General features: G+C 62.9%; 4 protein-coding genes and 1 non-coding gene across 31 annotated transcripts in view; 2 read left to right on the top strand and 3 right to left on the bottom strand.

The window, feature by feature from the left end:
• Positions 1 to 18,345, top strand: part of PC (pyruvate carboxylase) — a 102,747-nt gene extending 84,402 nt beyond the window's left edge. For 12 of the 13 annotated variants that reach the window (XM_005226992.5, XM_005226990.5, XM_059882764.1 and 9 more), the window contains 14 exons: positions 189 to 307; positions 2,529 to 2,691; positions 4,663 to 4,845; positions 13,587 to 13,731; positions 14,099 to 14,188; positions 14,276 to 14,497; positions 14,959 to 15,115; positions 15,622 to 15,862; positions 15,987 to 16,236; positions 16,399 to 16,643; positions 16,725 to 16,904; positions 16,988 to 17,236; positions 17,510 to 17,650; positions 17,728 to 18,345. In XM_005226992.5, coding sequence (XP_005227049.1) covers positions 189 to 307; positions 2,529 to 2,691; positions 4,663 to 4,845; positions 13,587 to 13,731; positions 14,099 to 14,188; positions 14,276 to 14,497; positions 14,959 to 15,115; positions 15,622 to 15,862; positions 15,987 to 16,236; positions 16,399 to 16,643; positions 16,725 to 16,904; positions 16,988 to 17,236; positions 17,510 to 17,650; positions 17,728 to 17,976 — 2,634 coding nt within the window. In that variant the 3' untranslated portion in view covers positions 17,977 to 18,345. 13 annotated transcript variants of the gene reach the window in all.
• On the top strand, positions 5,778 to 5,838 carry MIR2408 (microRNA mir-2408). The gene has a single exon (NR_030846.1). It is a non-coding gene; the product is annotated as a microRNA mir-2408 (primary transcript).
• LRFN4 (leucine rich repeat and fibronectin type III domain containing 4) lies at positions 7,048 to 9,565 on the bottom strand. The gene is made up of 2 exons (NM_001206254.3): positions 8,217 to 9,565; positions 7,048 to 7,609 (listed from the first exon to the last, which is right to left on the bottom strand). The coding sequence occupies exons 1-2, from the start codon at positions 9,563 to 9,565 to the stop codon at positions 7,048 to 7,050; spliced, it is 1,911 nt and encodes a 636-aa protein (NP_001193183.1).
• A 1,900-nt stretch (positions 18,346 to 20,245) lies between the features above and the next one.
• RCE1 (Ras converting CAAX endopeptidase 1) lies at positions 20,246 to 23,333 on the bottom strand. Of its 5 annotated transcripts, none has more exons than XM_005227160.5 (8): positions 23,130 to 23,321; positions 22,892 to 22,994; positions 22,716 to 22,799; positions 22,380 to 22,458; positions 21,722 to 21,889; positions 21,522 to 21,593; positions 21,201 to 21,263; positions 20,246 to 20,907 (listed from the first exon to the last, which is right to left on the bottom strand). In XM_005227160.5, exons 1-8 carry the CDS (start codon positions 23,312 to 23,314, stop codon positions 20,672 to 20,674), a joined length of 990 nt encoding a protein of 329 aa, XP_005227217.1. In that variant the 5' UTR covers positions 23,315 to 23,321; the 3' UTR covers positions 20,246 to 20,671. The 5 variants fall into 5 exon arrangements, with proteins under 5 accessions (XP_005227217.1, XP_024843027.1, XP_005227216.1 ...); XM_024987259.2 differs by having other exon boundaries at positions 21,522 to 21,567; XM_005227159.4 differs by having other exon boundaries at positions 22,716 to 22,795.
• A 106-nt stretch (positions 23,334 to 23,439) lies between these two features.
• The window catches only part of TOP6BL (TOP6B like initiator of meiotic double strand breaks), an 86,821-nt gene continuing 84,273 nt past the window's right edge, over positions 23,440 to 25,987 (bottom strand). For 8 of the 11 annotated variants that reach the window (XM_059883108.1, XM_059883113.1, XM_059883114.1 and 5 more), the window contains one exon: positions 23,440 to 23,862. In XM_059883108.1, the coding sequence (XP_059739091.1) occupies positions 23,531 to 23,862 (332 nt within the window). In that variant the 3' untranslated portion in view covers positions 23,440 to 23,530. The remainder of the gene's footprint in view (positions 23,863 to 25,987) is intronic. The other 3 variants (XM_059883106.1, XM_059883107.1, XM_059883111.1) reach the window with 2 other exon arrangements.

The raw sequence follows: 25,987 nt of genomic DNA, 5'->3' as shown, positions 1-25,987 counted from the left end.
GACGTCCAGGCCGGGCCCAGCTGCGGGGGCTGGGCGCTCACCCCCCGGGGGCAGGGCTGGCCCTCTGCCTGCCGTCGGGTGGGGTGGGGTTGGCCAGTCTGTTTTACTATGGAAGCAGCCCAGTGGGTGAGCCTGCGCCCCCGCTGGGCGCTCACCACAGACCCCTGCTTAACGAGGCCGCCCCACAGGTGGGCTACGAGAACGCGGGCACCGTGGAGTTCCTGGTGGACAGGCACGGCAAGCACTACTTCATCGAGGTCAACTCGCGCCTGCAAGTGGAGCACACGGTGACCGAGGAGATCACAGAGTGAGCAGGGGCGCGGCCGGCGGGGCGGGCGGGGCGGCCTCCGGGGCCAGGCGGCTGCACTCGGCAGGGCGGGCGTGGGAAGGGCGTCTCCCACATCTTGTGTAAGACCCGGTCGCGGGTTCCTGGGGGCTCACTGTCCACTGATGGAGAATAGTTAGGGACCCGTGTACTTTGTTTTTTATGAAAAGTATTATTATACAAGCATCACATGCCATTGTGAGAGTTTGTACAGGGGAGCAAACGAACAGGCCTCAGGCCCCACTGCTCAGAACCAGGACGCTGGGAGGCTCCCAGCGGGCGGCTCTGTGTGCTGCGCATCCCCAAGGCATCAGTCAGCCCCAATTTCAGATGACAAAACCGGGGCTCAGAGAGGTTAAGAGAGTGGCCCGAGGTCGCACAGCTGGTCCTCTCAAGCCCTGTGCTGTATCTCCTAAGCCCACGCTAAATCGTTTGGTTTCTTTCCATCTTTATTTACTTAACTGTATAAGTAGTTTGACACAATTGAGATGTTTTGTATATGACTTTTATTCTACGTTTCAAATGTCATATTTGTCTAAGGCATTCCCATTATTTTTTCAATTCTTGGAAGTGGCTGCACACTGTTCCATCTTCTGGGAGGTTTCCAACTCATCTCCATAGTCCTCTATTTTTAAACAATCAGGTGGTTTTTTACTTTTGTGGCTTTTAAGGGTGTGTCACTTAACATCTTTGGGCCTAAATCTTTGCCCACCTCTCTGAAGAGTTCTGAGGACACGCATCTTTAGTAGGATTACCTGAGTGATAAATAAGCAACATCTCACCTAGAGAGAGAGTGAAGGAGAGGGAAGCCTGGCACACTGCAGTTCATGGGGTCACAGAGAGTGACCAACTAGTGGACACTACTTAGCAACTGAACAACACCACCACCTAAAGAGCTTTCTAGATCACCTGTACCGATTGGTCCTCCCACAAGCATTGCGTAGAGACATTTCCCCAAAAAACCTGCCCATTTTATAAACAATTAATATGGCCTCTCTTCGTTTCAAAATACGTATGTTGAGTCGTCGAAGTGTTATGCCCTGGCCTTGGGCCAGTCCCTCCCACCATGGAACTTTCCTGACAGCTCCTTCTTCAACCTCTGATCCAACCTGAGACTGAGGATGCTGCTGGGGCACCTGCCCTCACCTGGTAGGTGTGAGAGCCCCCAGAATCCTCCCTGTCTCCAGGTCAGGGCTGATTGACCACATGCTCCAGCCTCACCCTCTGGCCCTGTGAGACTTTCCCCTTCACGATGCTGGAAATTTTTCGTCAATCTTGAGCCTGCCCTGAGTCGGTCCTGCTAAGGGTCGAGCTCTTTGCTTGCTCCCAAGCAGAGGTTCTTCTGTGTCAGAGAGACACAGACTCGGGCGCAGGTTCCTCCCAGGTCACAAGCCGCGTAGAGCTTGGTTGGGCTGCAGCCTCTCTGACCCTCAGGCTCGTCCTCTGATGGGATGTTGGCGGCTCTCAGAGAATTTCTGTAGAGGTGAAGCTTGGGAAGGGCACAGCCACAGTCCATGGCGTGGATGCGTAGCGATGCAGTGATCATCATCGCTGCTGACGTACAAACACTGAGGAAGGTCTGCCAACGGCGTTTCCCGGCTGTCCTTACCACAAGCCTCAGTGACAATAAATTTACAACCCGGACTTTTTAACAGCTGTTCCACTTGAATTTGTTGCTGTCCTTAGGAGCATGGCAGTCAGGGAGGGTGTGCTTAGAAAACCAGGCTCGTGTGGAGGTTGTATTCTGAGATCTTCTCTGGGGCAGGGTGGGGGGTCTTGGGGACAAGCCTAGCTGCAACGCAGGTCCTAGGAGGGTGGCACCTGACCACAACGGTCACAAGTGTGGAGCCTCCATTAGCTGCGGCCCCATTCATTCATTACAGACCTGTTCTCTGGCAAACCGACCCCCACCCCACCCACCACATACAGAGTAGCAGTACCGCTCTGAGAGGGAGGGTCTGACCTCGGGAGGGTCTGGGGGAGGCAGGGGGACAGGGAGGGCTCAGGGCAGAGTTGGGGGAGGAGCTGGGGGGCAAGCCCAGGGCGCTGCTAACATCTCAGCTGCTCTTCCAGCCACTGTCCTCCTCAGGCAGACCCTGCAGGGCTCCCAGCCGGGCATGGTCAGGAGGAGGCTGGGGAGGGCCAGCAGGCAGGGCCAGGGGCCTCACGCTGGCCCCCTCCCCTTCCCTCCCCCCACCTGCAGTGTGGACCTGGTCCACGCCCAGATCCACGTGGCCGAGGGCCGGAGCCTGCCTGACCTGGGCCTCCGGCAGGAGAACATCCGCATCAACGGCTGTGCCATCCAGTGCCGGGTTACCACCGAGGACCCTGCGCGCAGCTTCCAGCCCGACACCGGCCGCATCGAGGTAGGCTGCCTCCGCCGGAGCCCGCTGCCTGGCTCAGTCTGCGCGAAGGCGCTTCTCTGGGGGGCACGAGGGAGCCTGTGGGCCCAGCAGTGAAGGAGGCGCCTCACTGGAGCTGATCGGAAGCTGACTTAGAATACGCGGGAGCCAGGCGCTGTCCAGCACTAAAGGGGAGAGTATTCCTGGGAGAGGCTGCCATGGAGGCCGGAAAGGCCACCGGCTGGGACAGGGAGGTCAGCTGGGTGGAGCCAAGTGCAGGATCCCTGGGAACAGAGCCCAGGGTCCTCGACTCGTCTCACAAGGACCCAAAGCTTCGCTGCCCACTGAGCAGTCCCGCTGGCTTCGGCCTTCAGCCTGGCGGAGGAGCCAGGCGCACGAGGGATGATGACCCGGAGGTCTCAGCGGAGGGGCTGGGCTGGGCCAGGGGACCCGTCAGGGATGCATCGGGAGTCCGGGAGATGGTGGGGACAGGGAGGAGACCGAGCAGGGGCATGGGGGGCCAGGGGCTGAGAGGGGGCCTGGGGGGCTCCCCCCACCCCCGCCTCTGGGCTGGCTGGGAACCCTGGCCCCTGGCCCCTGGCCCTGCCTCACGCCCCGGCTAAGAATACCTCTGGCCCCAAGTCAGCACTCTGCGGCCCTCCCGCTGCCCCCTCTGCCCAGGCCTCTGGGGAAGCAGACCGGCGGGGGGACAGGAGGGTGATTCTCAGTCACTGAGCCCCAGAGGAGAGACTGGGGCGGCCGGGTGGGGTGGGGCGGGGCAGGGAGCAATCTGGTTCTGAGAGTCGCATCAGCTGCTCAGCTTGAGGCAGAGCTGCCGCCAAGGCTGTTTCTGGAAGGATCCAGGTCCACAGGTTGGGGCCAGCTCCCAGGCCAGAGCGCTGTCCAGCGGGCGCCCCCATCGAGCCTGCCCTCGGCGGGCAGGGGCAGCCCCACTCCAGCTCCACCTCCGAGGCCTGGCTCCTCCGAGCCTGGTTTACCACAGAATATTTTTAGCTGACAGTTCCTGCTCACAGCTGAGTGTTCACGCTTAAATATTTTATTAAGTTCCTTTTTATCGAGCACAGGCTGTGTCCCTTAGACGCGGAAACGCGGTGCAGTGCGTGTCCCCAGGCCCCCTGCTTGTCCCTCCCGCTCCCCGTCTCCCTGGCCGGTGCTGCTCACGAGGCCCCCACCCCGGGCATTCACAGCCAAAGCCCCTTCCCCCACCCTGAGTCTCTACCGTGGGACTCCTGGGAGCCCCTGAACGTGCCCTGAGCCGCCCTCGCTTCCCTGTCGGCCTGTGGGCTCACGTGCGTCTCCTTGCGTCTGGTCCCAGCGTTTCTCATCGGCTCACTGCTCCTTCGTCTCCCTCTTGACAGGGAGGGGAGGCGGGGGACCCCGAGGCCTTCCCTGTCACTGGATGTTAAGGGCCCCCTCGGCCTGCCTCCCCTGCCTGGCTCCGTCCTGCCGCACCCTGGTCACTCGTCTGTGTATTTCCTCCTTCATCTGTCCCCTCAACCCGCAGGCTGGGAGCCCTGCTTAAGCAGGGCCTCTGTTTTAGCTGCTGTGTCCCCAGTGCCTGGCGTGAGGTGGGCACACGCGCTGTGGACTGAATGAATGAAAAAATGAATCTGAAAGGCAAGAGGGCTGGTCAAGCAGGCGGGTGGCAGGTCTGGCCCATCCGTGTCCTGCTGGCTCCGCGTCAGCCCTGTGAGCGGGGCCTCGAGCCTGGGGCTGGCGGGGCCCATGCTCCCCACCCTGCCAGCTCTCTCAGAGAGGAGGAAACCGTGACTGTGGCCCTTAGAGCCGGTGGGGTGCCCCTTGGTGGGGTGCTGGCAGAAATGAAGCAGAACTCCTCAAACCAGAGTTGGGGGTCACCTGTGCGTGACTCTTGGCGCCCTGCCGGCCCATGCTGGTCCAGCCTGGGGCCACGGGGGTGCCGCATCTCGACTCCGGCTTCAGACCTGGACCTGACTGGGCCACCTCTGCCCTCAGGTGTTCCGGAGCGGGGAGGGCATGGGCATCCGCCTGGACAACGCCTCTGCCTTCCAAGGCGCCGTCATCTCCCCCCACTACGACTCCCTGCTGGTCAAGGTCATCGCTCACGGCAAGGACCACCCCACGGCCGCCACCAAGATGAGCAGAGCCCTGGCCGAGTTCCGAGTCCGAGGCGTGAAGGTGAGCGGCTGCAGGCCCGAGATGCCCCTGGCCTCTGGGTCGTCCTTGCCACTCGCATCCATAGCTGGAGGTGAAGTCACTGTGCAGGCTGTCTGTGTCCGAGGCCAGTGCCTCCACATAGCCGTGGGCCTGCCCTGGGCATACGCCACTTTAGACCTGCTGCAGGGCCGGGGGCAGGGAACCACACTGTCCAGCCCATGGTGGGGGAGCTGCCCCCCAAGTCCCCACACTGCACACGGCACCCCGCAGCCCCTGCCTTCTCAGTGGCTCCCGCTCTGCTGGGTCCAGGCTGGGCGCCGGGTCTGGGCCACGTGGGCAGCGCTGTCCTCGCTCAGCCCTGCTCCATCCCCTTCACCTTTTCAAAAAGCAGGCGGGAGGGAGGAGCCCACGGGGCAGTGGCCCCTCTCAGCCCGCCTCACAGGACAGGGCTGTCTCCCGGCGCTGGGGCACCTGTGCTTCCGTGAGGAGCCTTGGGGCACCCGGTCAGGGGCTGTTTCCTGCACATGTGGCCAGGATGTGGCATGGTGGCAGGCCGCATCTGGGGCTGCTCCGGGCCAGGTGACTGGTGAGTGGGGGGCCCGGCCACCCCACCCCTCGCCTGCCCACCCCTGTGGTCTTGTCCTGCTGGTGACCCCGGGCCAGAGGACTGTCCACCCATCCGACAGGCTAGGGGGCTCCCAAGCTCCCACTGCCTTCGCGCCAGAAGGTGGAGGAGGGAGCCAGGGCCACAGAGGCCAAGGAAGGTGGGAGGCTGGCAGCAAGCTGGGGCCCCAGTGCCCCCCCAGTGCGTGCCCAGACCGGGCACCAGCCCTGCCGCCCTCCGCACTGCCCTGGCACGGCTCATGCTCTCCTGCTCCTCTTGGCTGAAGCCCTTGTTTCACTTTATTTAAACCAGGATCTCTCTTGGGCCACATCCAGGTATGTGTTCCGGGGCTGGGTGGGCAGGCACACGTGTGTCTCAGCGCCATGCACACGTGTGTGAGCTCAGCCGGCACACGCGTACACGCGTACACGCGCACCTTACCATACCAGCTCTCACCAGGCTCCCCATCAGAGGCACAGCAGGCCTTAGGCAGAAAGGTGCACCACCCCTCAGCACAGGTACAGCCCCGTGGGCCGGGGTGCCACACCCCCCTCCACAGCGGGGCCCGGGCACCTGCATGCTCTCAAAGCGCCTGGGTGCTCCTGGCACCAGCGGAGAACCACGCGTGCCTGGGGTGTGTTTGCAGCTTCCTCCCAGCCGACGCTTGGGAGCAGTGGTTGTTTGAAGGCTGCTCCCAGAGGAGGCCGTCTGGGCCATGGGCTGGTGGGGACGTGGGCCCGGAGAGGGTGGGACAGGGCAGGGCACGCCGCCCCGAGCCTGGTTCCTCGAGGTGGGGACCAGAGCTGTGGCCATGGGGGCCTGGTACCCCCTGGTGTTTGCCCCGGGGTGTCCAGCAAGAGGGGCGTCGGGAGCAGCTGAGAGCCAAGGCCCCACTCGGGGCCTGCACCCCCGACAGGAGCCCTCCGGGGGTCCTAGACCGAGAGCAGGGCGGTACGATTCCAGCCCCTTTGGTTTGACATTACAAATCCTGAAGGCACCTTGGCCAATGGGGAAAGATGCTGTCACCAGCAGGGGCCAGTGGGGACTTTCTGAGTTACCAGCCCAGGTCCCGTTGCCCGGAAGAGCTGGGCCGTCCCCCACGGGCTCCCGCTGCTGCCCTGCACGCTCTGATGCCCACGCCAGGCGAGCGTCCTGGCTGCACGCTCCAGGAAGGGGCGTCCTCTGCATATAGATGTGGGCACATAGCCGCCTGCTCTCTGGGGCACCCTAGGGCCCGCGGGCACCCAGGCTGCTGGGGCCGCCTCCACAGGGCTGGGAGCCCCTGCCTGACCCCGCTTGTCTGTGCTTCCACAGGCCCCTCAGGGAGCCGGGCAGGACAAGACCGGAGACTAGCACTGAGGTGACCCCAATAATTTTATTATAAAGACAAACAAGACTTCCACTTGGCGGCTGCAGCCCCCGCTTGGAGGCCGTGAGCACCTGTCACAGAGACCTGTCCTGTTTTGCCTGACTGGAGGCCAGAACCAGGGCAAGGGCCCCTGTCCTGCCTGAGGCACCGAGGGGAGGGCCGGGGGGGGGGAGCTCTCTGGCCACGCTGACCCACCAGGCCAGGAGGCCGTCCGCCTGTACCCTCCGCCCCCGAGGCGGTCTCCCAGCCCTCAGACCACGCTCTCCTCCAGCCGCTCGGCGCTGCCCCCCGCCCCCCGGCCCCCGGCCCCGAGCAGCCCCCCGTGCACAGAGTGGCTCCGTCGGGCCCAGGCCCCTCCAAGGCGCCTGGCATAACCGTAGCACCCGCCGCTGTCCCCCAGGTCCAGGGAGCAGCTGCGCTGGGGGCGAGGCGGCGGGCTGCGTGGGGGGTGCGCCTTGGGTGTGGGGCTGGGGCCTCCGTTGGTCTGCGACTGCACGTGGCTGAGCTTGAGGGGGAGACGGCCGTTCCCGGCCCCCCGGCCCCGAACCAGCAAGGCCACAGTGAAGACCAGTAAGGCAGCCACCAGCACGCCCCCCACGGCCACAGTCAGGGTCCCGCCCAGCACGTGGGCCTGCAGGGCGTGGCACAGGGGTGTGGCTGGCAGCGTGGAGAAGTGGGCACAGCCCAGCAGCCGGGTGGCAGTGAGGTCAGAGGGCCCAGCGGCGGGTGACAGCGCCAGCAGACAGAGGTCGTAGTCGGCACCCGGGACCAGGTGCTTCAGCAGGAAATGATGGCTGGAGGCTGGGACGATCCTGCAGGCAAGGGCAGGGGATCAGAGAGCAGGCCTGGGGTCCAAGCCCCCGTCCCCGCCCCCTCCCCCTGCCAAGGGCCACAAGGCCTTGAAGCTCCCTTCACAGCCCACTGCCCTCCCCCACGCACACGCCCCCAGGTCCCAGCTCTGAAGAGCCTCTTCCCTAGGCCCACAGGAGCCTGTGTGTTCACTTCAGAAGGCAGAGAAAACAGACAGGCACGTGTGGCCCTGGAGATGGCGCAGGGCAGACAGGTGTGCCCGTCAACACCCAGGCCTACCCCGGGCCGGCCTCAGAGGCTGTGGAGAATCACACGGCAGTGCCCGAGTGGCTAAGCCCGCGCGCCTAAAACACAGACGCCAGCACCCTGGGCCCCGCCTGCCAGCCTCGCCTGAGACCATGCAGGGCACAGCCTCCCCCCTTCCCCCCTCCCCTCCCCCTGCAGCCCCCACGACCCCCAGGCAGCTCGGAAGCTGAGAAGGGGTGCACGGAAGCCCCAGGAGAGAGCAGAGGCAGGAGAGGTGGCCAGCCCTCCCTGGAGGGGGCAGAGCCAGCTCAGAGGAGGGCAGTTCCTGAGCTGGGGGCCCCGGACTGCAGAGCACCCCCTCACCGGTAGATGAGGGTCTCGTCCTCGCTGCTGTTGTACTGGAGCTGGAACATCCACACGGGGTCCGCTGGCCGCCCCGGCCCCCAGCTCACCAGCCCCGAGGTGGCGGTCACCTCCGTCACCTGCACGGCCGGCTCCGACTCGGGCGTGCCCTCGCCCTCCGCGGCCGTGCGGGCTGAGGCCGCGATGTCCGAGGGCCCCGGGCGGCCCCCCTCCGTGCTGCCGTTCCCTCCGTGGGGCAGAGCCAGCACCCGCAGTTCGACACGGGCCGTGGCCTCACCGGCCGGGTTGGTAGCAATGCAGGTGTAGGCCCCCGCGTCCCCGGAGCCTGTCACCCCGATCTCCAGGGTCCCGTTGGGAAAAGCCCGGGCCCGGGAGGAGTTGCCCACCAGCCGGTCATCGGGGCCAACCCAGTGCATGGTGGGCACTGGGTCACCAAGGGCCCGGCACCGCAGCGTGGCCCGCTGGCCCTCCAGCACCCAGAGGCGCTGCGTGTGGCGGGCGATGAGGGGCGGCTCACAGGAGAACTCGCCCTCGGGCACCGTCCAGAAGTAGCGGCCAGCCAGGCCGGGCGGGGAGGCACAGGTCTCCAGGTCGTCGGGCCGTGCCAGCCGCCGCAGCCAAAGCAGCTCGCAGTTGCAGTGCAGGGGGTTCCCACTGAAGCTCAGCACCAGCGGCGCAGGCGAGGCCTCAGCGTGGCGGCCCCGGGAGAAGAGAGGGTCAGGTGCCAGCGTGGCCAGGCGGTTGGAGGTGAGGTCAAGGCGGGAGAGCTGGCTGAGCTGGGCAAAGGCGCCCGGGGGCAGCGCGTCGATGAGGTTGTGGTCCAGGTTGAGGGTGTGCAGGGCGGGCATGGCGCCGATGCCGGCCCAGGGCACCTGCCGTAGGTTGTTGTAGGACAGGTCCAGGTCCTCCAAGCTGCCCAGGAAGTCGTCGAAGGCGCCCGGCGCGATGCGGCCCAGCTGGTTGCCGCTGAGGATGAGGTGCTGCAGGTTGGCGGGGCCCCGCAGGCTGCCCGCGCCCAGCTCCGCCAGCCTGTTGCCGTCCAGGTGCAGGGAGCGCAGGCTCTCCAGGTCCCCGAAGGCGCGGGCCCCGATGCGGGTGATGGCGTTGCGGGACAGCGTCAGGTCCACCAGCCCGGTCATGTTGCGGAAGTCCGGCGGCCCCAGGGCCTGGATGAAGTTGTCGGCCAGCCGCAGCTCCACCGTGCGCCGGTCCACGTTGGGCGGCACGAACAGCAGGCCTCGGTGGGCACAGAGGGTGCTGAGCGACTCCGACAGGTTCTGGCAGATGCAGGGCAGTGGGCAGGCGGCCGCTCCACTGGCCAGCAGCAGCAGCAGGAGTGGCGGGGCCATGGCGAGCGCCCTGTAGGAAGGGCCACAGCCCAGGCACAGGTGGGGCTGGCACCACTGCCCACTTGCCCCCAGGCCGATCTTGGGTGGGGGGGCAGCTTCCAGAGCCTGGCCTGGGGGTGGGGTCAGGGTCAAAGGCCCAAGGGGTCCCCCAAAGCTGAGATCAGGCTGGGGCCTGCAGAGCCAGGCCCCCCGAATAAAGGTCACATTTCCCGAGCCGTGAGAGGGAACCCAGGCTCTGGGGACAAGGTGAGGCGTGAGCAGGAAGCGGAGGTGGCCGGGAGCGCAGGGAGGGTCCCGGAACTTCCTTCCCCTGGCGTCCCCTGGACTCGCCAGCATCCCTTCGGCGCCATCCCCTCCCCCGCCGGCTAAGGCGCCTCCCCAAGCCCTCCCGGGGCCCCCGCCCCTCCCCGGCCGCTCCCCACACTTCCCCCCACGGCCCCTCACCTGGTGTCCGTAGCTCAGGGGGCGCGGGCCGGCCTCCCCGTGGGCCCGGCCGGCCCCTGCCGACTCCAGGCGGCTCTCCCGCGGGGATGAGGCCCGGGGCTGACCAGCCGCGCTCCGCGCGCCTTCCGGCCCATGGCGCTCGGGCCCGCGGCCCCGGCTCACTCGGTTCCCGGCACCTTTTCCCGGAGCGATTCGCGGCGGCGGCGGCGGCAGCGACAGGCAGGCGGGTGCGCGCCAACGAGCACGCGCACCGCGGACACGCACGTGGAGAGCGGACGGGGAGGGGCGCGCGGGGATCCACCCGGGTCCAGGCCGGCTCCCGAGGTCACCCGGACACGCGGCCACTGCAGCGCCCACGGGTGGCTCCTGGTCACGCCCGAGGCCCGGGCCGGCGCGGACCCGCAGCGCAGCCCCCCGGTGCTGCCGCAGCGCACTCACCCGGGCACAGGCGCGCGCGCCCCCGGCCACCCTGGCGCCCCGGCATCCTGCACCGCACGGGCGCCTGCTGCCGCTGCGCGAACCGTCGCTCTGCAGACAGGCAGACAAAGCGCCAGCTCGCGGGCCCCTTCACCATCTCCCAGAGACGAGAGTCTTTGTCACATGTCGCTGGGCACCCTCCCCAACACACCCACACATGCCCACACTCCCACACATCCCCGCACCCACCGGCAGGGCCGGGTGCAAACCCGCACTGTTGCTGGGACCCTCGCGTTCACAGACACACGGTGAAGGTCATAACCGTTCTGCATCACCAAGTCACGTGGAGGGTCCCCAACAGGCACGGGCCCTGCGGGGGGAGGGGTGGGCTGGGCGATGCCCCCCGGCCGGGCTCCCGCGGGGTGGGGCGGAGAGGGCTCGGCCTCGGGCTGGCGCCGCGCCCCGCCCCCGCTGCCGGCCCCTCCCTCCTCGTCCCAGGCTCCCCGCCCCACCGGGCGAGCTCGGGAACCAACCGGTCTCCGCCTCCGGCCCGATTGGTCTGCGCGGCGCGCTTTCCCGGCAGGCCGGCGGTGGCACGCCGTTTGAAGCTGTGCGTCAGGGGTCCTGGCCTGGCCCGCGGCCCCTCCTTCCCCTTCTGTTCCTACCGGGCCATTTCCGTGGAAGAGTGGCCCGGAACGAGACGGGGCTCCCGCGGTGTGTCGGGGGCGGGGTCGAGTTCCCCGCTTTTTGCCTCCGAGATCCGGGCTCGGCTGGGAGCGCTGAGAGCTCTGAAGCAGAACGCGCACCCTCGTCTTTCGTCTGGGCCCAGCAGGGAAACAAGGAAGTTACCACCTCCCCCAAGTATCTCCTATCCCTCAGGCTACTCAGGGAAACAGTGGTGGTGGTTTAGTCGCTAAGTCGTGTGCAGCTCTTGCGACCCCATGGACTGTACCCCGCCAGGCTTCCCTGTCCATGGGATTTCCCAGGCAAGAGTACTGGAGTGGGTTTCCATTTCCTTGGATTTCTAATCGTGCCTGGTACACCCGGTCACCTTGGGCAAGTTCTTTAACCACTGAGCCAGTTTTCTTATTCAGGCTGAGGAGTGTTGATTGTTGGTGCTTCATGGGGTGAGAGGGGAAGAGAGGAGGTGACCTGTGAGGGGCTCAGGCAGCTGGAAAGCATGCTTTTTGTTGCCACTCCTCAGACCTCCCCGGCTGTTGAATTTGTAAAATGAAGGCGCTGGATCCTTGCCCAGGTCACCTCTTGCTCAGTGGCATCAGATACTCCCTTGTCCTTCTCCCCATCAAGAACGTTTTTATTCACTCTCAGCACGTTAATGGCATCCACCACGTGCCGCTCGGCGGGGAGCTAGGATAGATCTGGAACCAGAGGGGCCTGCCTGCCCGCATGGAGCTTACTCCCCCACGGAGGACGGATGGCGTGACATCCTCCAGAAATTACAGAGGAGGAGGGGTCTACCCAAGGGAAACGCAGGGTGGGACGTGGAGGCCTCTTAGCATCCTTGCCACCCCTAGGATGCGCTAGGTTCTTTAGCTGGTTGAACTGGTTTTCTTGTCTCAGATTCCATGCCTTGGCACAGCTGAAATGTCCCCATTTTAGGAGGAGCACAGACTAGTCTCAGGGACAGATAGGCAGGCTGGTCACACCCGGCAGGCATGAGGCAATGTTGGCCAGCCCCAATCTGCGGTGGCTGCCATGGATGCTGGTAGGGGAGGAGACGAGAGCCCTGGGGACAGGAAGAATCTCTCAGAGCAGCCTCAGGGCCTGGGGCCTGCTGGGCCTGGGCTTCCTATCGAAGGTGCCAGAGGATCGCGCGTGTGCAACACACAAAGTTGCCTTCTCTGAAGTGACAGCCAGGCCACAGCCGCAGGCACACACACATTGAAGTCACGTCCACTAACCTCGAAGTCATGTCCTGGGGCAGCTCCAGCGGCGCGGGCTCCCAGGCGCTCCCACCCCACCCCTGCTTGGCCTCTAGGTAGGGCTCAGCCCTGCCGTGGCTTCACGCTGTCACCCAGCTGTTTAATGAGCAGAATGGAGGGCCCTTGTGCGCAGAGCACGTGGGCACCAGCCCCTCAGACGGCACCCCTGCCTCTAAAGCGCTCCCGGGTCTGAGAGCATTGCAAATGACGAGGCTGAGCGAGGCTTTCCCACAGCTGGTCCTGTGGAGTGCTAGAAAGGGAGTGTTCGGCTCCACGTGAGGGCGGGAGATGAGGACCGGGAAGGTCTTTGAGTTCAGGCCTCCGGGAGGAGCTCAGCTAGCAGGCGGGGCGGTGTGAGCGCACAGAGCAAGTCTGGAGTGACCAGAGGTGGCCGTGCCGGCGGAGCCCGGCAGAAGGCACGGCCTGAGGCCGAGGGGACACGGAGTCCAGAGATGGCTGTGATAGGGTCGTCTGGTGTGCCCAGTGGCACAGGAGTGGTGAAGGTGATGAGCGCAGGTTTTGGGAACCGGGTGGGTGGTGAGGCACGCAGCGGAAGGTAGGGGAGGCCTGGGGGAGACAGGCCGACTTGGGGCTGGAAGAGCTTGTGTGAGGAGCACTCGGGAAGAGGTGCCCAGGAGGCACTTCCACGTGGGGTCTGGAGCTGGTGGCCAGGACAGGCCACCCCGGGACAGAGTGCTGGGTGAGGAGGAGGGGCCGGGTGACAGCCCCTGTCTTGCAGGGGTGGGAGGAGCCCCGGGGGAACCAGGGAGGAGGCAGAGGGGAGCGAAAAGTCTTGGAAGCTCAGGGAGGGCATCCCGGCGGGGGTGGCTGGCAGGAGGAAGGTGGATTTAACTGGAAGCGGGGACGCGTGCTGCGTGCGGTGGTGGGGTTCCTGGAGGTTGGGGCCCCTTTGAGGAAGCATGGCGGGGAGGGGTGGTGCTGCAGGAAAGGCTGAATCCAAGGATCCCTGAGGAGTGGGGACGTGGGACTCAGCACAGGCTCCAAGACGAGCAGGGTAGGGGGGTGGGCTCAGGCCCCTGACGGCCTGGGGGCTCCGCCAGGAGCGGGGTGGGGTGGTGAGGCGGGGCAGGACCGCCACTTCACGGGGAGGCTTGCGCCGCAGCCTGGGGAGCCTTGCCCCCGGGGCGGCACGTCCAGCCCCTCCTGTCCCTGGCCAAACTGCATGGTGACACCCTCCCACCCGCTCTGTCCTGCAGACCAACATCCCCTTCCTGCAGAACGTGCTCAACAACCAGCAGTTCCTGGCAGGCACCGTGGACACGCAGTTCATCGACGAGAACCCAGAGCTGTTCCAGCTGCGGCCCGCACAGAACCGGGCCCAGAAGCTGCTGCACTACCTCGGTCCGCCCGAGTCTCCCTTCTCTCCCCGCCAGATGCCTTGCTTCCGCCCCCACCCAGAGAGCCGCCTGGCCGCCCCACCCCATCCTCAGCCTGGCCACGCGCCTCCTCCTTTGCTTCACACCCCGACCCCGACCCCGACCCCTCGCCCCTGCTCCTGATCTCAGAGGCTGCTTCTCCATCCATGTGGCTGTCACTAGGTCCCCACTGCCTTGACCCAGGAGGCCCTGGCTCTGGAGAGGACAGGGGCCAGCTGGAAGACCCGGGGTCCTGGAGGAGTGCCCCCAGCCCCAGGCCCAGCCACTCTAACTTCTGCCCTTGACTCAGGCTTGGGCCAGCCTGCCCTGACCCTCGCCCACTCTCTCCCCAGGACACGTCATGGTGAATGGCCCAACTACTCCGATCCCCGTCAAGGCCAGCCCCAGCCCCACGGACCCCATCGTCCCTGTGGTGCCCATAGGTAGGTGAGATCCCTTCTGCCACCTCACAGTGGTGACACGGAGGCCGCCACTTGCAGGGTGGGTGCTAATGCCCCGCTCTGCCCTAGGCCCACCCCCAACGGGTTTCAGAGACATCCTGCTACGGGAGGGGCCCGAGGGCTTTGCTCGAGCGGTGCGGAACCATGAGGGGCTGCTGCTGATGGACACGACCTTCAGGGACGCCCACCAGTCACTGCTGGCCACTCGAGTGCGCACCCACGATCTCAAAAAGATCTCCCCCTATGTTGCCCACAGCTTCAACAAACTCTTCAGCATAGAGAACTGGGGAGGTAGGCTGGAAGAGGGAGGGGTGTGGGCCCCACAGTGCAGGCGGGTCACTCTCTGGGACAAGCTGGAGGTGGGAACCCTGGGGGAATCCGTGGGAACTGAACAAGGCAAGGCGTTCGCGGGTTTAGCAAATGGTGACCCGTGTCCCTTCTCCCGGACCTGGTGCCGGACCTGAGGTCGCAGAGCTGAAACCCTGGCAGCTCAGGGTGAGAGAGGAGATGCCAGCCTGTTGGCGCGCTGTGGCACAGAGAAGGGGGGTAAGGGCTGTGAGGGGGGCGCAGAGAGGACACTGTGAGCCCAAGTGGTCCCAAGGGGCCAGCAAAGGAAAGTCTGCAGGGGTCAGGGCCAGGATGTGAGGACCCTGATGGGCAGGGCGCTGTTAAGACCGGAGTCGCAGGCCGCGGGGCATGGCGGGGCCCCCGGGACGCGAAGGGCTGACCTGGGCCTCTTGGTCTCGGTGCAGGAGCCACCTTTGACGTCGCCATGCGCTTCCTGTACGAGTGCCCCTGGCGACGGCTGCAGGAGCTCCGGGAGCTCGTCCCCAACATCCCATTCCAGATGCTGCTGCGGGGGGCCAACGCCGTGGGCTACACCAACTACCCCGACAATGTGGTCTTCAAGTGAGCCTGGGCGGGGTGTGTCGTTCGGGCCCCGGTGCGAGGCCTGTGCACCTCACAGTGGGCCGGAAACCAAGCCTCTCAGTAGCTGTGCCCAGCCAGGGCGGCAAACGAGAGAACTGGGAGGGCTCCAGGGAGGCCCCCAGAGGGCAGACGAGCCCCAGCGCACGTGTGCAGAGCTGCGGCTGGAACCCAGGCCTCCGTCTCCTCAGCCTGCCATGCCTTGGCAAAGCAAACAATCCCCAGCAGTCCTTCTGACTCGGGCAGACGGAGCTGCACTGCACGTGACTGGCACCGGGCGGCTCTGCTGCTTGCCGGATGCTGCTGGGGTGACCCCGCCTGGCCCAGGCTGCCCCAGAGAGGCTTATCCATGCCATGGACACGCCCTGGTGCCCCCGCCAGACCCGGCCCTTATCTCACTCCCCAGGGCCTGCAAGAGGGCCAGGAGCCAGCAAAGGATGTGCTGAGGGGGTGGGCTGGCGCTAACCCTGAGCACTCCTACCACTCAGGTTCTGCGAGGTGGCCAAGGAGAATGGCATGGACATCTTCCGGGTCTTTGACTCCCTCAACTACCTGCCCAACCTGCTGCTGGGCATGGAGGCGGCGGGCAGTGCTGGTGGCGTGGTGGAGGCCGCCATCTCCTACACGGGTGACGTGTCCGACCCCAGCCGCACCAAGTACTCGCTGCAGTACTACATGGGCTTGGCCGAGGAGCTGGTGCGAGCCGGCACCCACATCCTGTGCATCAAGGTGCCCGCCCAGCCCACCCCTGGGAGCCTGCCCCCTGCCCCGCCTCCCCGCTGTGAGGCTCCTCACCCCCACCGGGCACACTGCGTGCCCACCCCTCACTGTCTCTCCTCCCCGCTCCCCTCAGGACATGGCTGGGCTGCTGAAGCCTACGGCCTGCACCATGCTGGTCAGCTCCCTCCGGGACCGCTTCCCTGACCTCCCGCTGCACATCCACACCCACGACACGTCAGGGGCGGGCGTGGCAGCCATGCTGGCCTGTGCTCACGCAGGGGCTGACGTGGTGGATGTGGCGGCTGACTCCATGTCTGGAATGACATCACAGCCCAGCATGGGGGCCCTGGTGGCCTGTACCCGAGGGACGCCCCTGGACACAGGTAGGCACAGCCACAGCCCTGCCCGTCCTGGAGGTCAGGGTGGCCTCTCCAGGCCAGGCCTTCCATCACCCACGTCTGCGATGGGGCCTGATTGACCTGGGGCCCCAGGAGGGGCCTCTGGGACTCAGCACACCCGAGCCTCCCCCTCTGGTGTCCCTGCAGGCGTGCCCCTGGAGCGTGTGTTCGACTACAGCGAGTACTGGGAGGGGGCCCGGGGGCTGTACGCGGCCTTTGACTGCACGGCCACCATGAAGTCTGGCAACTCGGACGTGTACGAGAACGAGATCCCAGGGGGCCAGTACACCAACCTGCACTTCCAGGCGCACAGCATGGGGCTCGGCTCCAAGTTCAAGGAGGTCAAGAAGGCCTACGTGGAGGCCAACCAGATGCTGGGCGACCTCATCAAGGTGAGCCAGGCACGCCCACCCTTGCCGCGGGGTCTCCGTAAGGTGCCTGGCCCCCTAAACCCAGGGGTCCCCTCTCCTCAGGTGACGCCCTCCTCCAAGATCGTGGGGGACCTGGCCCAGTTCATGGTGCAGAACGGGCTGACCCGAGCTGAGGCCGAAGCGCAGGCAGAGGAGCTGTCCTTCCCCCGCTCGGTGGTGGAGTTCCTGCAGGGCTACATCGGCATCCCCCACGGGGGCTTCCCAGAGCCCCTTCGCTCCAAGGTCAGGAAGGCCCGGCTCCATGGGGGGCGGCGCAGTGCAAGGGCATCTGGGAGCCAGGCCTGACCATCCGCTCTGCATCCCAGGTGCTGAAAGACCTGCCGAGGGTGGAGGGCCGGCCAGGAGCCTCCCTCCCACCCCTGGACCTGCAGGCGCTGGAGAAGGAGCTGACGGAACGGCACGGGGAGGAGGTGACCCCGGAGGACGTGCTCTCAGCCGCCATGTACCCCGACGTCTTTGCCCACTTCAAGGACTTCACTGCCACCTTCGGCCCCCTGGACAGCCTCAATACGCGCCTCTTCCTGCAGGGACCCAAGATTGCAGAGGAGTTTGAGGTCAGTGGCTCTGGCACCTACCTGCGCTGCACAGCGGCCACCCCTAGGGACCCCAGCACTTCCAGGGTGCCAGGGCTCTGATGTGCCTGTCCCTTGGCCTCGTGAGCTGGGGGTTCACACAGTACCCTTAAGAGACTGGGGAGCTAGGTCTTTACAAGTGTGGAGCTGAGACTCGGGGAGGTGGGCGGCCTGCCTGGGACTGGGTCAGGGGCTGCTCTCCCCGCCTGCCCCTCGCCCTGCCCAGCTCTGAGCCTCCCGGCGGCCTCCCTGCAGGTGGAGCTGGAGCGAGGCAAGACGCTGCACATCAAAGCCTTGGCCATAAGTGACCTCAACCGGGCGGGCCAGAGGCAGGTCTTCTTCGAGCTCAACGGACAGCTGCGGTCCATCCTGGTCAAGGACACCCAGGCCATGAAGGTACAGCTGCCCCGGGCCAGCCAGGTGGTGGGGACGGGCAGGGCTGAGGCCTCACGTGCTGTCCGCCCTGCCTGCAGGAGATGCACTTCCACCCCAAGGCCCTGAAGGACGTCAAGGGCCAGATTGGGGCACCCATGCCCGGGAAGGTGATAGACATCAAGGTGGCAGCAGGGGCCAAGGTGACCAAGGGCCAACCCCTGTGTGTGCTCAGCGCCATGAAGATGGAGACTGTAGTGACCTCGCCCGTGGAGGGCACTGTCCGCAAGGTCCACGTGACTAAGGACATGACGCTGGAGGGTGACGACCTCATCCTGGAGATCGAGTGACCACGCTGAGACTGGCAGCCTGACCATCCCCGCCCCTGCCTTCAGGACACTGTGCTGCCAGGGCAGGCCCAGGCCGGCCAGTGCCCGAGGCCAGGAAGGCCTGGCCCTGCAGCTCCTGTCCGCGGCTCTTCACGGCAGGACAGACTGCCTGTGGCGGTCCATTCCCACCTCCCACCATCTGTCCTTTCCCTGCGGTCGACAGTCACTCACGTATTCATCTCCTGCCAAATAAAGGTCCCCTCCTTGCTGGAGACTGCAGGTGGGCCTGGGGCCCGTGGGAGCAGACCTAGGGGTGCTACCTCCTGCAGGGGAGACCTGAGGCCCAGGTTGAAGAACTTTGCTCAATAAAACTGGCTTCCCCGCCCTCCACTCTGGGTCTTAGTGCCACTGAGCACAGGCAGCAGGGCTGCCCCAGATGAGAGTGGGGGGCCGTCCCCTCCTCCTAGGAAGGCGCCGAGGACACCAGTGACGACTGTCAGCCGCTCAGTCATGTCTGCCTCTGACCCCACAGACCGTAGCCCACCAGCCTCCTCTGTCCATGGGATTCTCCAGGCAAGAATACTGAAGTGGGTTGCCATTACCTTCTCCAGGGGATCTTCCCCACCCAGGGATCAAACCCTGGCCTTGAATCAGGTCTCCTGCACTGCAGGTGGATTCTTAAGTGCCTGTTGTATACACACCCCAAATGGGGTGTTAGCTAGTTACTAAGAGCCTGGGCTGGGCAAGGGGTTGTTCTACATACTTAACACCTATTAACTCAAGGAGTCAACTTTTGCCCATTTTATAGATGCAGAAATGGAATCACAGGCAGGTTAAATAACTTGTCCGGGACCCACAGCTGGTAAGAGGCAGCGTTCAAGCCCAGGCTGTTGGTAGACTTGCTTCTCAACTACACACTGCTTTATTCCCCTGGGAAGCAGGGACTAACTTACCATCCGATTCAGAATTAGATGCAGATGCGCCTTCTGGAGACAGACAAGACCCTTGGGTGTGGGAAGCTCAGGAGCACTGGATTGAGCCCTAGGGTCTAGCCCTGTCCACACCCCCACAACCAGGCCTCAGGAGACCCCCGAGCCCATCCCACAGTGCCCTCGCCTGGGGGGGGGGGACAGCAGCCCCGCCTGCCTGGGTCACTAATGTGCCCCCTACAGGGAGGTCAGGAAGCGAGTCGTGGTGGGGTGGGGCCCAGGCAGTTCCTGAGCAGACGTGGAAGGACGTGGAGGGACAGCCCCAGCCTGACCTCAGGGCCCGGCCCCTGCCAGCACCTGCCAAGAGTGCTGAGGGCTGCTCCGAGGCTCCGGGCTGGGCCTGAACTGCCTCTTCTGGACTCTCAGATCCCAAATATGCCCTCTGAAACCCGCCTGTGCACAATTCCTTGGCTTCCTTGACAATGGTTACACAGGCTTGGGGAGAGAAAAATTCACCAGCGAGGTCAGTACACGCCTGTCACAAGGCCCGTTCAGCGCCAGTATAGTCATAGCCAACCTGGGGGCACCCTGGGGAGTGATGTACATCCGAATCCTTTTCTTCAACTGCCAGCCTCAGGGAAGGGGACTCACGACAACCTCAAGTCTAGAATGGGACCTAAAGAGATAATACTCTATCACGAATGTTTTTAGAAAGTGTGTGTGGCGGGGAGAGGTGTCCTAGAGGCAGAGGAATGAGAACATAAGGACCATTCTAAAAACAAGAGGAAGAGCAAATAAAATACTGCCAGGTTCTAGAAAGAGCCCTGAGTTACAGCGTTGCTGGGCAGGGCTACGCATGCTCTCTGGGCCTTTGCTCTGGGTTCCTCCAGGGGCCAAAGGAGCACAGTGCGTGGCAGAGTGAGGTGGAGAGCGCCAGAACGGCCGCCCCTCCCTGCTGCCTGGGCAGACTCCTCTTCGGGTTAGACTTGTTTCCTCTGTGGCGTGAGGCTGGCAGATGCCGGGAGGTCCTGGTGGAAGGCCCGCAGTGGACGATCCACCCTCTGAGGCTGGAGGCTCCATCGCTGGGGGCAGGGCACGGGCCCAACTCTGACCCGGGTAGAAGGCAGATGGCCCAGATGAGCTGAGCTTGCACGTGCCACCTAGTCCCGTATAGTGAGGACCTGGGGCTTGGCTCAGGAAGCACACTGCAGACTGAGGGCAGCCAGAGGCCCCCATCCTGTCCAGGGCTCCAGGGACCCAGGCATAGGCGGACCTGCCTAGAGGTTAGTGTTCAGGGCAGGCTGGGGGCACGGGGCATATTCCCAAGACTCCACACAGACTAATCCCCAAAGGTCCAAGGCCATGTTACCCAAGTTAAATCTCTTTAATATCCCAATACAAAGTCCTGATGCAAAAAGACAATGAGAAAACCCTGGGAAGTTGGGGGGTTTCTGTAAATTCCACCCCCGAGCAGCTTTTCAGAGGCAGGGGGGACAGAGCAGCTCAGGGAAGCAGCAGTCCCAGGTGAGGCAGGAGTGCTTGGCTCCGGGGCCCAGCCCCGTGGCCCCTCACTCCCGGCTGCTCCTCGACCCTTTCAGGAGGGGCCACATCCTGGGATGTCTGCTCCTTTCTCTTGGTCCCTGGGATTCAACTAGCTCTGGCTTCAATCCCCTACAAAAATTCCTGAGTTCTCGGGGCCTCCCGCCAGCTCCTCCCCTGAAGTACCCCTTGACCGGGAGGGGCTGGGAAGCCTGTGAGAGTTCATAGGAGTGTGTACGGAGCGTGGGTCAGGAGCACAGGGGAGCCTCTGAGTCCCCTGCCCGCTCCAAAAGCACACAAAGGGGAAGGCTGCCGTAGAGCTTAGGGTCCGTGAGGGGCTGGAGCAGAAGCAGGAAGAGTCCCACACCCAGGGCATAGCCTGCCAGCAGGGGCCGCCTCTGCGGATGCTCCAGGGCTGCACACACGGCAGGAAAGCCCATGTAATTGCAGAAGGAGTGGCAGAGAACCGGCCCAATCAGGTGTCCTGGGGAGGGGAGACAGAGAAGCTCATGGAGCAGCCCCACTACCTCCCCAGGCCCTTCCAGGGCTAAGACCCTCATCCCCCGAAACAGGAGATCAACAGCCACCCATCCACCCTCACACACGGCCTCTGCTTCCACCTCTCAAACCGCACCAGGCAGAGGACCCTGGCTCAGCCTGTCTCAAGGACTGTGGGAGAAGAAAACTTGTTGCTCCTAGAACAAACAGATTGCCGTTTTCCCACCCACTCCTGTGGGCCCTTGAGCCCCAGGGGACCCGTGAGAGACTGAGACCAACCTGTGCGGATGAAGAGGAAAGCAGTGTAGGCACCGAAGACAGCTGTGTAGGAGAACTGGAACGCTGGAGACGGGGAGGCCTCGAGTGACCACACCTGCATGCCCTTCCTGCCCCAGCACTGCACACCCATCAGCCAGAGACACCCCCTTCCCCTGACTGCCTGCCCCAACACCTAGGCTGTTCTTTACACCCCAAGCCCGTGGTCAGCAGCCCCTCCAATACTAGAGCCCTCAGTTCCCAACTCTTCCTCCAGAGTGACTATCAGGGGCACCCTCACACACCCAACCCAGGACTGCCCCAGGCCAGCTCTCTGGGACTCACCTGCAGACAGAAAGATGCTCCCCACACTGCTCTGGCGGAAACGAAGCTGCTCAAAAATGTGGTGAAAATGGGCTGAGAGGAAGATGAGAACCAGGTCACACTCCTCCCAGCCTGCTGGACAGGCCCTCCCCTGGCCCCCATTTCCCATTCTTGGTTCCCTGCTAGGACCATCTCAACAGGACCAGGCACAACAAACTCACCAACTCCAAAGAAGAGTGGGCAGGTGAACACAGCAGGGCCCAGGCCTGTGCACGGCGCTAACATGGGCAGCATGCAGGCCCGGAACACCAGCTCCTCTGTCAGGGGGGCGATCACTTGGTTTCGCAGCCAACGCATGTCTGTGAGGCAGCGGGCCCAGGAGCGAGGGGCTAGGGAGGGGATTCAAGACAAGCCATGAGAGACTAGCTGTTGAACCAAGTGACCCAGAGGCCTCAAGGGCCCCTCTCCCACAACCTTCCCTGGCCATAAATACTTGGGAGAACAGATTAAGATTCAAACTTTATCAGACCTAGTATAAAACAATATCTCAAGGAAAATGAAAGGGAAAAGCAATAGTAGCTGAGGCAAAGTGTCCTGACAGTAAATTCTGCAACCATCAAAATTTGCCCAAGACCAGCTCTCTTTTAGGAAACCAAGGTCAAGGGAAGCAACGGACAAGCTTTCTTGTCCATCCCAAATACTGCTAGGGGTTCCTACAGGCTTCACTGGACATTAGGAACTAACTCCTAGAGGCCACCCGATATGTGTTCCCATTTTACTGGTGAGAAACAGAACATCTCAGGTCCCACCATAGTGCACTGATTCCTTCTCCTCATTATCCTGGACTGCCTACTTTTTCCCTTGGCCCTGAGGACTCACCTAGGACAACCTTCAGGCCATCTGCCAGGTCACAGGGGCAATCCATGGAAAGCTGCATCAGTGGGCCCAAGAAAAGGATCTGAGGACAGAAAAACAGGAGCGATGAAAGGAAAGGCTCATAATCCACTGCCCTTGTGGATTGTCCAGACACAGCCTCAGATTTCAAGCTTCCTGTTTTCTGCCAGGATTTCCCACCTATGCATACCCGAGGGCCCTGGGCCATCTCACAATTCTTGTCTCTCATCAATCAACAGCTGGGCACAATCAGGATTAGGAAAAAAAGGAGGGTCTCACTAACGAAGAGCAGAGAAGGAAAGATACAGCACGAGCACTCACCATGGTCAGCAGCAGGGGCAGCAGCGCTGCTGGGAAAATGCCCTCCAGCCTGAATCCCATCAGGGTGAGCAGGGATGTGCCTGGCTGAGCCACAGGAAAGGGGGCATCAGTCTCGCTCCCTCCCCTAGAGTCCCGAGATCGCTCGCCCGCCGCCCTCTGCCCCGCCTCCCTCGCACCTGGATGCCTGTAAGTTCCCTCCAGAGTAGCACGCAGAGGGGCGAGAGACTTGACACCACCAGGACACTGGTGAAGCGCCGCTTTATGACTGCAGGATGGTCCCTAAGAAGGAGGCAGTAAGTTCAGGGGACCCACGGCCACCCTTGAAGGCGCGGCCCCGCCCTCTGTCCACCAAGTCCCGCCCACAGCCCCGCCCCGTGGAGGCGCGGATTCCGGCAGCGCGCGCAGCCCCCGCACCTGGGCAGCTCGCTCTTCCAGACGTAGAGACTGCCCACGTAGGAGCAGGCGAGGCTGAGACAAGAGAACACAGACACCCAGCAGCACAGCCCGGGGCCTGGACCGCCCAGAGCCGCCGACTCGGGCTGCCGCTCTGGCCGCGACACCGACAGCAGGCGAAACCCGTCCCCGCCCAGCGCCGCCATCGCGCCTGGACCCGCGGCGCGCCGCAGTGACGCGATCCTGCGCCTGCCGGAAGCGTGGCTGACGTCATCCGACGGCGCGGTCCCCGGCCCCGCCCCCAACTCCGCCCCCACACTGAAGCAGAAGCTGCGCGTGCGGAGCAGGTTTATTGAAAAACACAGAACAGGCGACCCGAGTGGCGGCTGGGTGGGCGTGGAAGCGCGGGGAAGGGGGCAGGTTCAGGGCCCAGGCCCAGAACTCAGCCATTCGGACAGATTGGAAATTTCCTGCAGCCATAGCGCGTCCTGCAGGAGGAAAGGGGACCCGGGTGAGGACCCCTCGGCCGTGGCCGGGTCCCCGCCCTCCCGACTCGACCTTAGCTCGGTTACCTCCAGGCCGCTCCCGGAGCCCGTCCTGCTTCTACTAAAGGTCAGCGGGGCCGCGGTGGGCTCGGCGCGGCGCGAGGCGGCCTCTGAAGGGTTCAAGGCCCCAGCAGAGCGGAAGGCCCGCGTCTCCTCCATGCCTTGGCTGCCTCTCTTAAGCCTCTTGTTTTCTGTTTGCTCGCCGGTCCCTAGGAGAAAACAAACCCGCTCATCTCACTCCCCTGTCCTGTGCTTGGGGAAACCTGGGAGAAAGGGAGGAGTTAGATTCAGACTCTCTTAGCTCTCCCACCTCAGAACCCTTTCATCTGGTTCTGTCCGCATTAAAACTTGGCAGCACCGGGTCTACAGGATCAGGCTGAGGCTGCACATTGGCTTCGGGTCTCCCTGTCCCCACAGAGCTGGGCCTGGGAAGACATGTGGGATTGAACCAAGCCCTTACTTGGGGCTCGCGCCAAGTCGGTCACTTGACACGTTCCTCGTGGAGTCTGCATCATCCAGCTCCTCCCTACTTGCCGGAAAGCCTGGCCTCACCTCTCTCCCTCTTTGTTGCTCAGGCTTCAGTTGGCAGTGCAAACTTTAAGTTTGCATCTATAGCGTTTGGATCTATAGCTTCTTCCTGAGCAGGTCCTGGGAACGTAGATCAACAAGCTGTTCCCTAGGTGCAGCTCACAGGTACTAGGAAGGGTGCAGTAGTGTGTACAAAGTCCAGGGGGTAAAACAGAAAGAAGCTGTTAACCATCTCTGTAAGTGAAGAATGGTTTCCTTGAGGAGATGTCTGAGCTGGGTTTTGAAGGATGAAGAGAAATACACTGGACTGACAGGTAGAGGAAGGGAATTGGCTGAAAGAGGCAAACACGCAAATGCATTAAGCAGTATCCTACATAAAATGCAAGATGGGGATTCAAGGAGATGAATCTGAATGGGTCAGTGGGAATCAGGGCAGGCTAAGAAATGGATTTTTATTTATAGGAAACTGGAAGGCAGTGAAGACTTTTAAACATGAGGTACATTGTTAATTTTGTATTTCAGAATGATCATTTGTCAAACATGTGGCTTAGAGTCAAGTTAGAGGAGGGAAGACCTCAAGAGCCCAGAAGTGAAGGCAGTGAGGATGGAGGAGTCAGAAGTATTCATAAGGCTGAATCGACAGGCCTTGGTGGTAGACTGGATGTGAATCATTAGAATGAGGGCCATCTCACATGAATCTCAGGATTCTAATGTGAAAAACTAGATATGTCGACTGTGGTGCTACTAATCCTGACACAGACTAAAGAAAGAAGAACTGATCTTGGGTGTGTGTGCAGAGGGCAGGATACCAGGAGAGAGGAAGTTGACCATATGGGCCACCATATGGAGCAGACAGGTCTCCATCTAAGGCTCAGGAGAGACCTGGACTTGTCATACCAACTGATGAGTCTCGTTCCCAGAGGCAGCGGTCAGTGCCTGGGATGGAAGAGAGCAGCTAGGGAGGGGGTGCGGTGTGAGCACTGTTTGGGGGTGGCCAGAGGAAGCTAGTCAAAGAGAAAAGGTAAGCGATGAGGAGAACCTGGTGCATCACAGTCTCACAGTGCCAAGTGCTGCAAATAGTCCAGGTATGATACAGATAAATGCACAATCAATTTGGTAATTAAGAGGCCTTCCCAAACGAGAGCCGTGCAGTTCAGAGGCACAGGAAAAGCAGTGCCCTGGCTTAGAGAGGGAACAAAAGAGAGAGACGGAAACAGAATGCAGCTTGCTCCTTTGAGAATCCTGATTGCGGCGTGAGGGGATGGTGGGAGAAGGTCAAGATCAGGGCGATGTCCTTCTGAAGATGGACCTCCTGATGGAGAGAACTCAGAAAAGGAGCTGAAGGTGCCGAAGGAATAACTGATGGCACCAAGAAAATAGGAGTAATGCCCCCTGGAGGGGTGGGCCCCGTGCTGATAAGGGTCTGGCAGTGGGCGGAGTACAAGTTGGGTGAGTTTCATGCAAAGATGGGTTCGATAAAGGACAGAAATGGTATGGACCTAACAGAAGCAGAAGATATTAAGAAGAGATGGCAAGAATACACAGAAGAACTGTACAAAAAAGATCTTCACGACACAGATAATCACGATGGTGTGATCACTGACCTAGAGCCAGACATCCTGGAATGTGAAGTCAAGTGGGCCTTAGAAAGCATCACTACGAACAAAGCTAGTGGAGGTGATGGAATTCCAGTTGAGCTATTTCAAATCCTGAAAGATGATGCTGTGAAAGTGCTGCACTCAATATGCCAGCAAATTTGGAAAACTCAGCAGTGGCCACAGGACTGCAAAAGGTCAGTTTTCATTC

The sequence above is a fragment of the Bos taurus genome, chromosome 29 (assembly GCF_002263795.3).
Source record: "Bos taurus isolate L1 Dominette 01449 registration number 42190680 breed Hereford chromosome 29, ARS-UCD2.0, whole genome shotgun sequence".
Taxonomy (NCBI): Eukaryota; Metazoa; Chordata; class Mammalia; order Artiodactyla; family Bovidae; genus Bos; species Bos taurus.
Note: the sequence above shows the minus strand (reverse complement) of the source record. Positions and strands in the feature narration are given on the sequence as shown.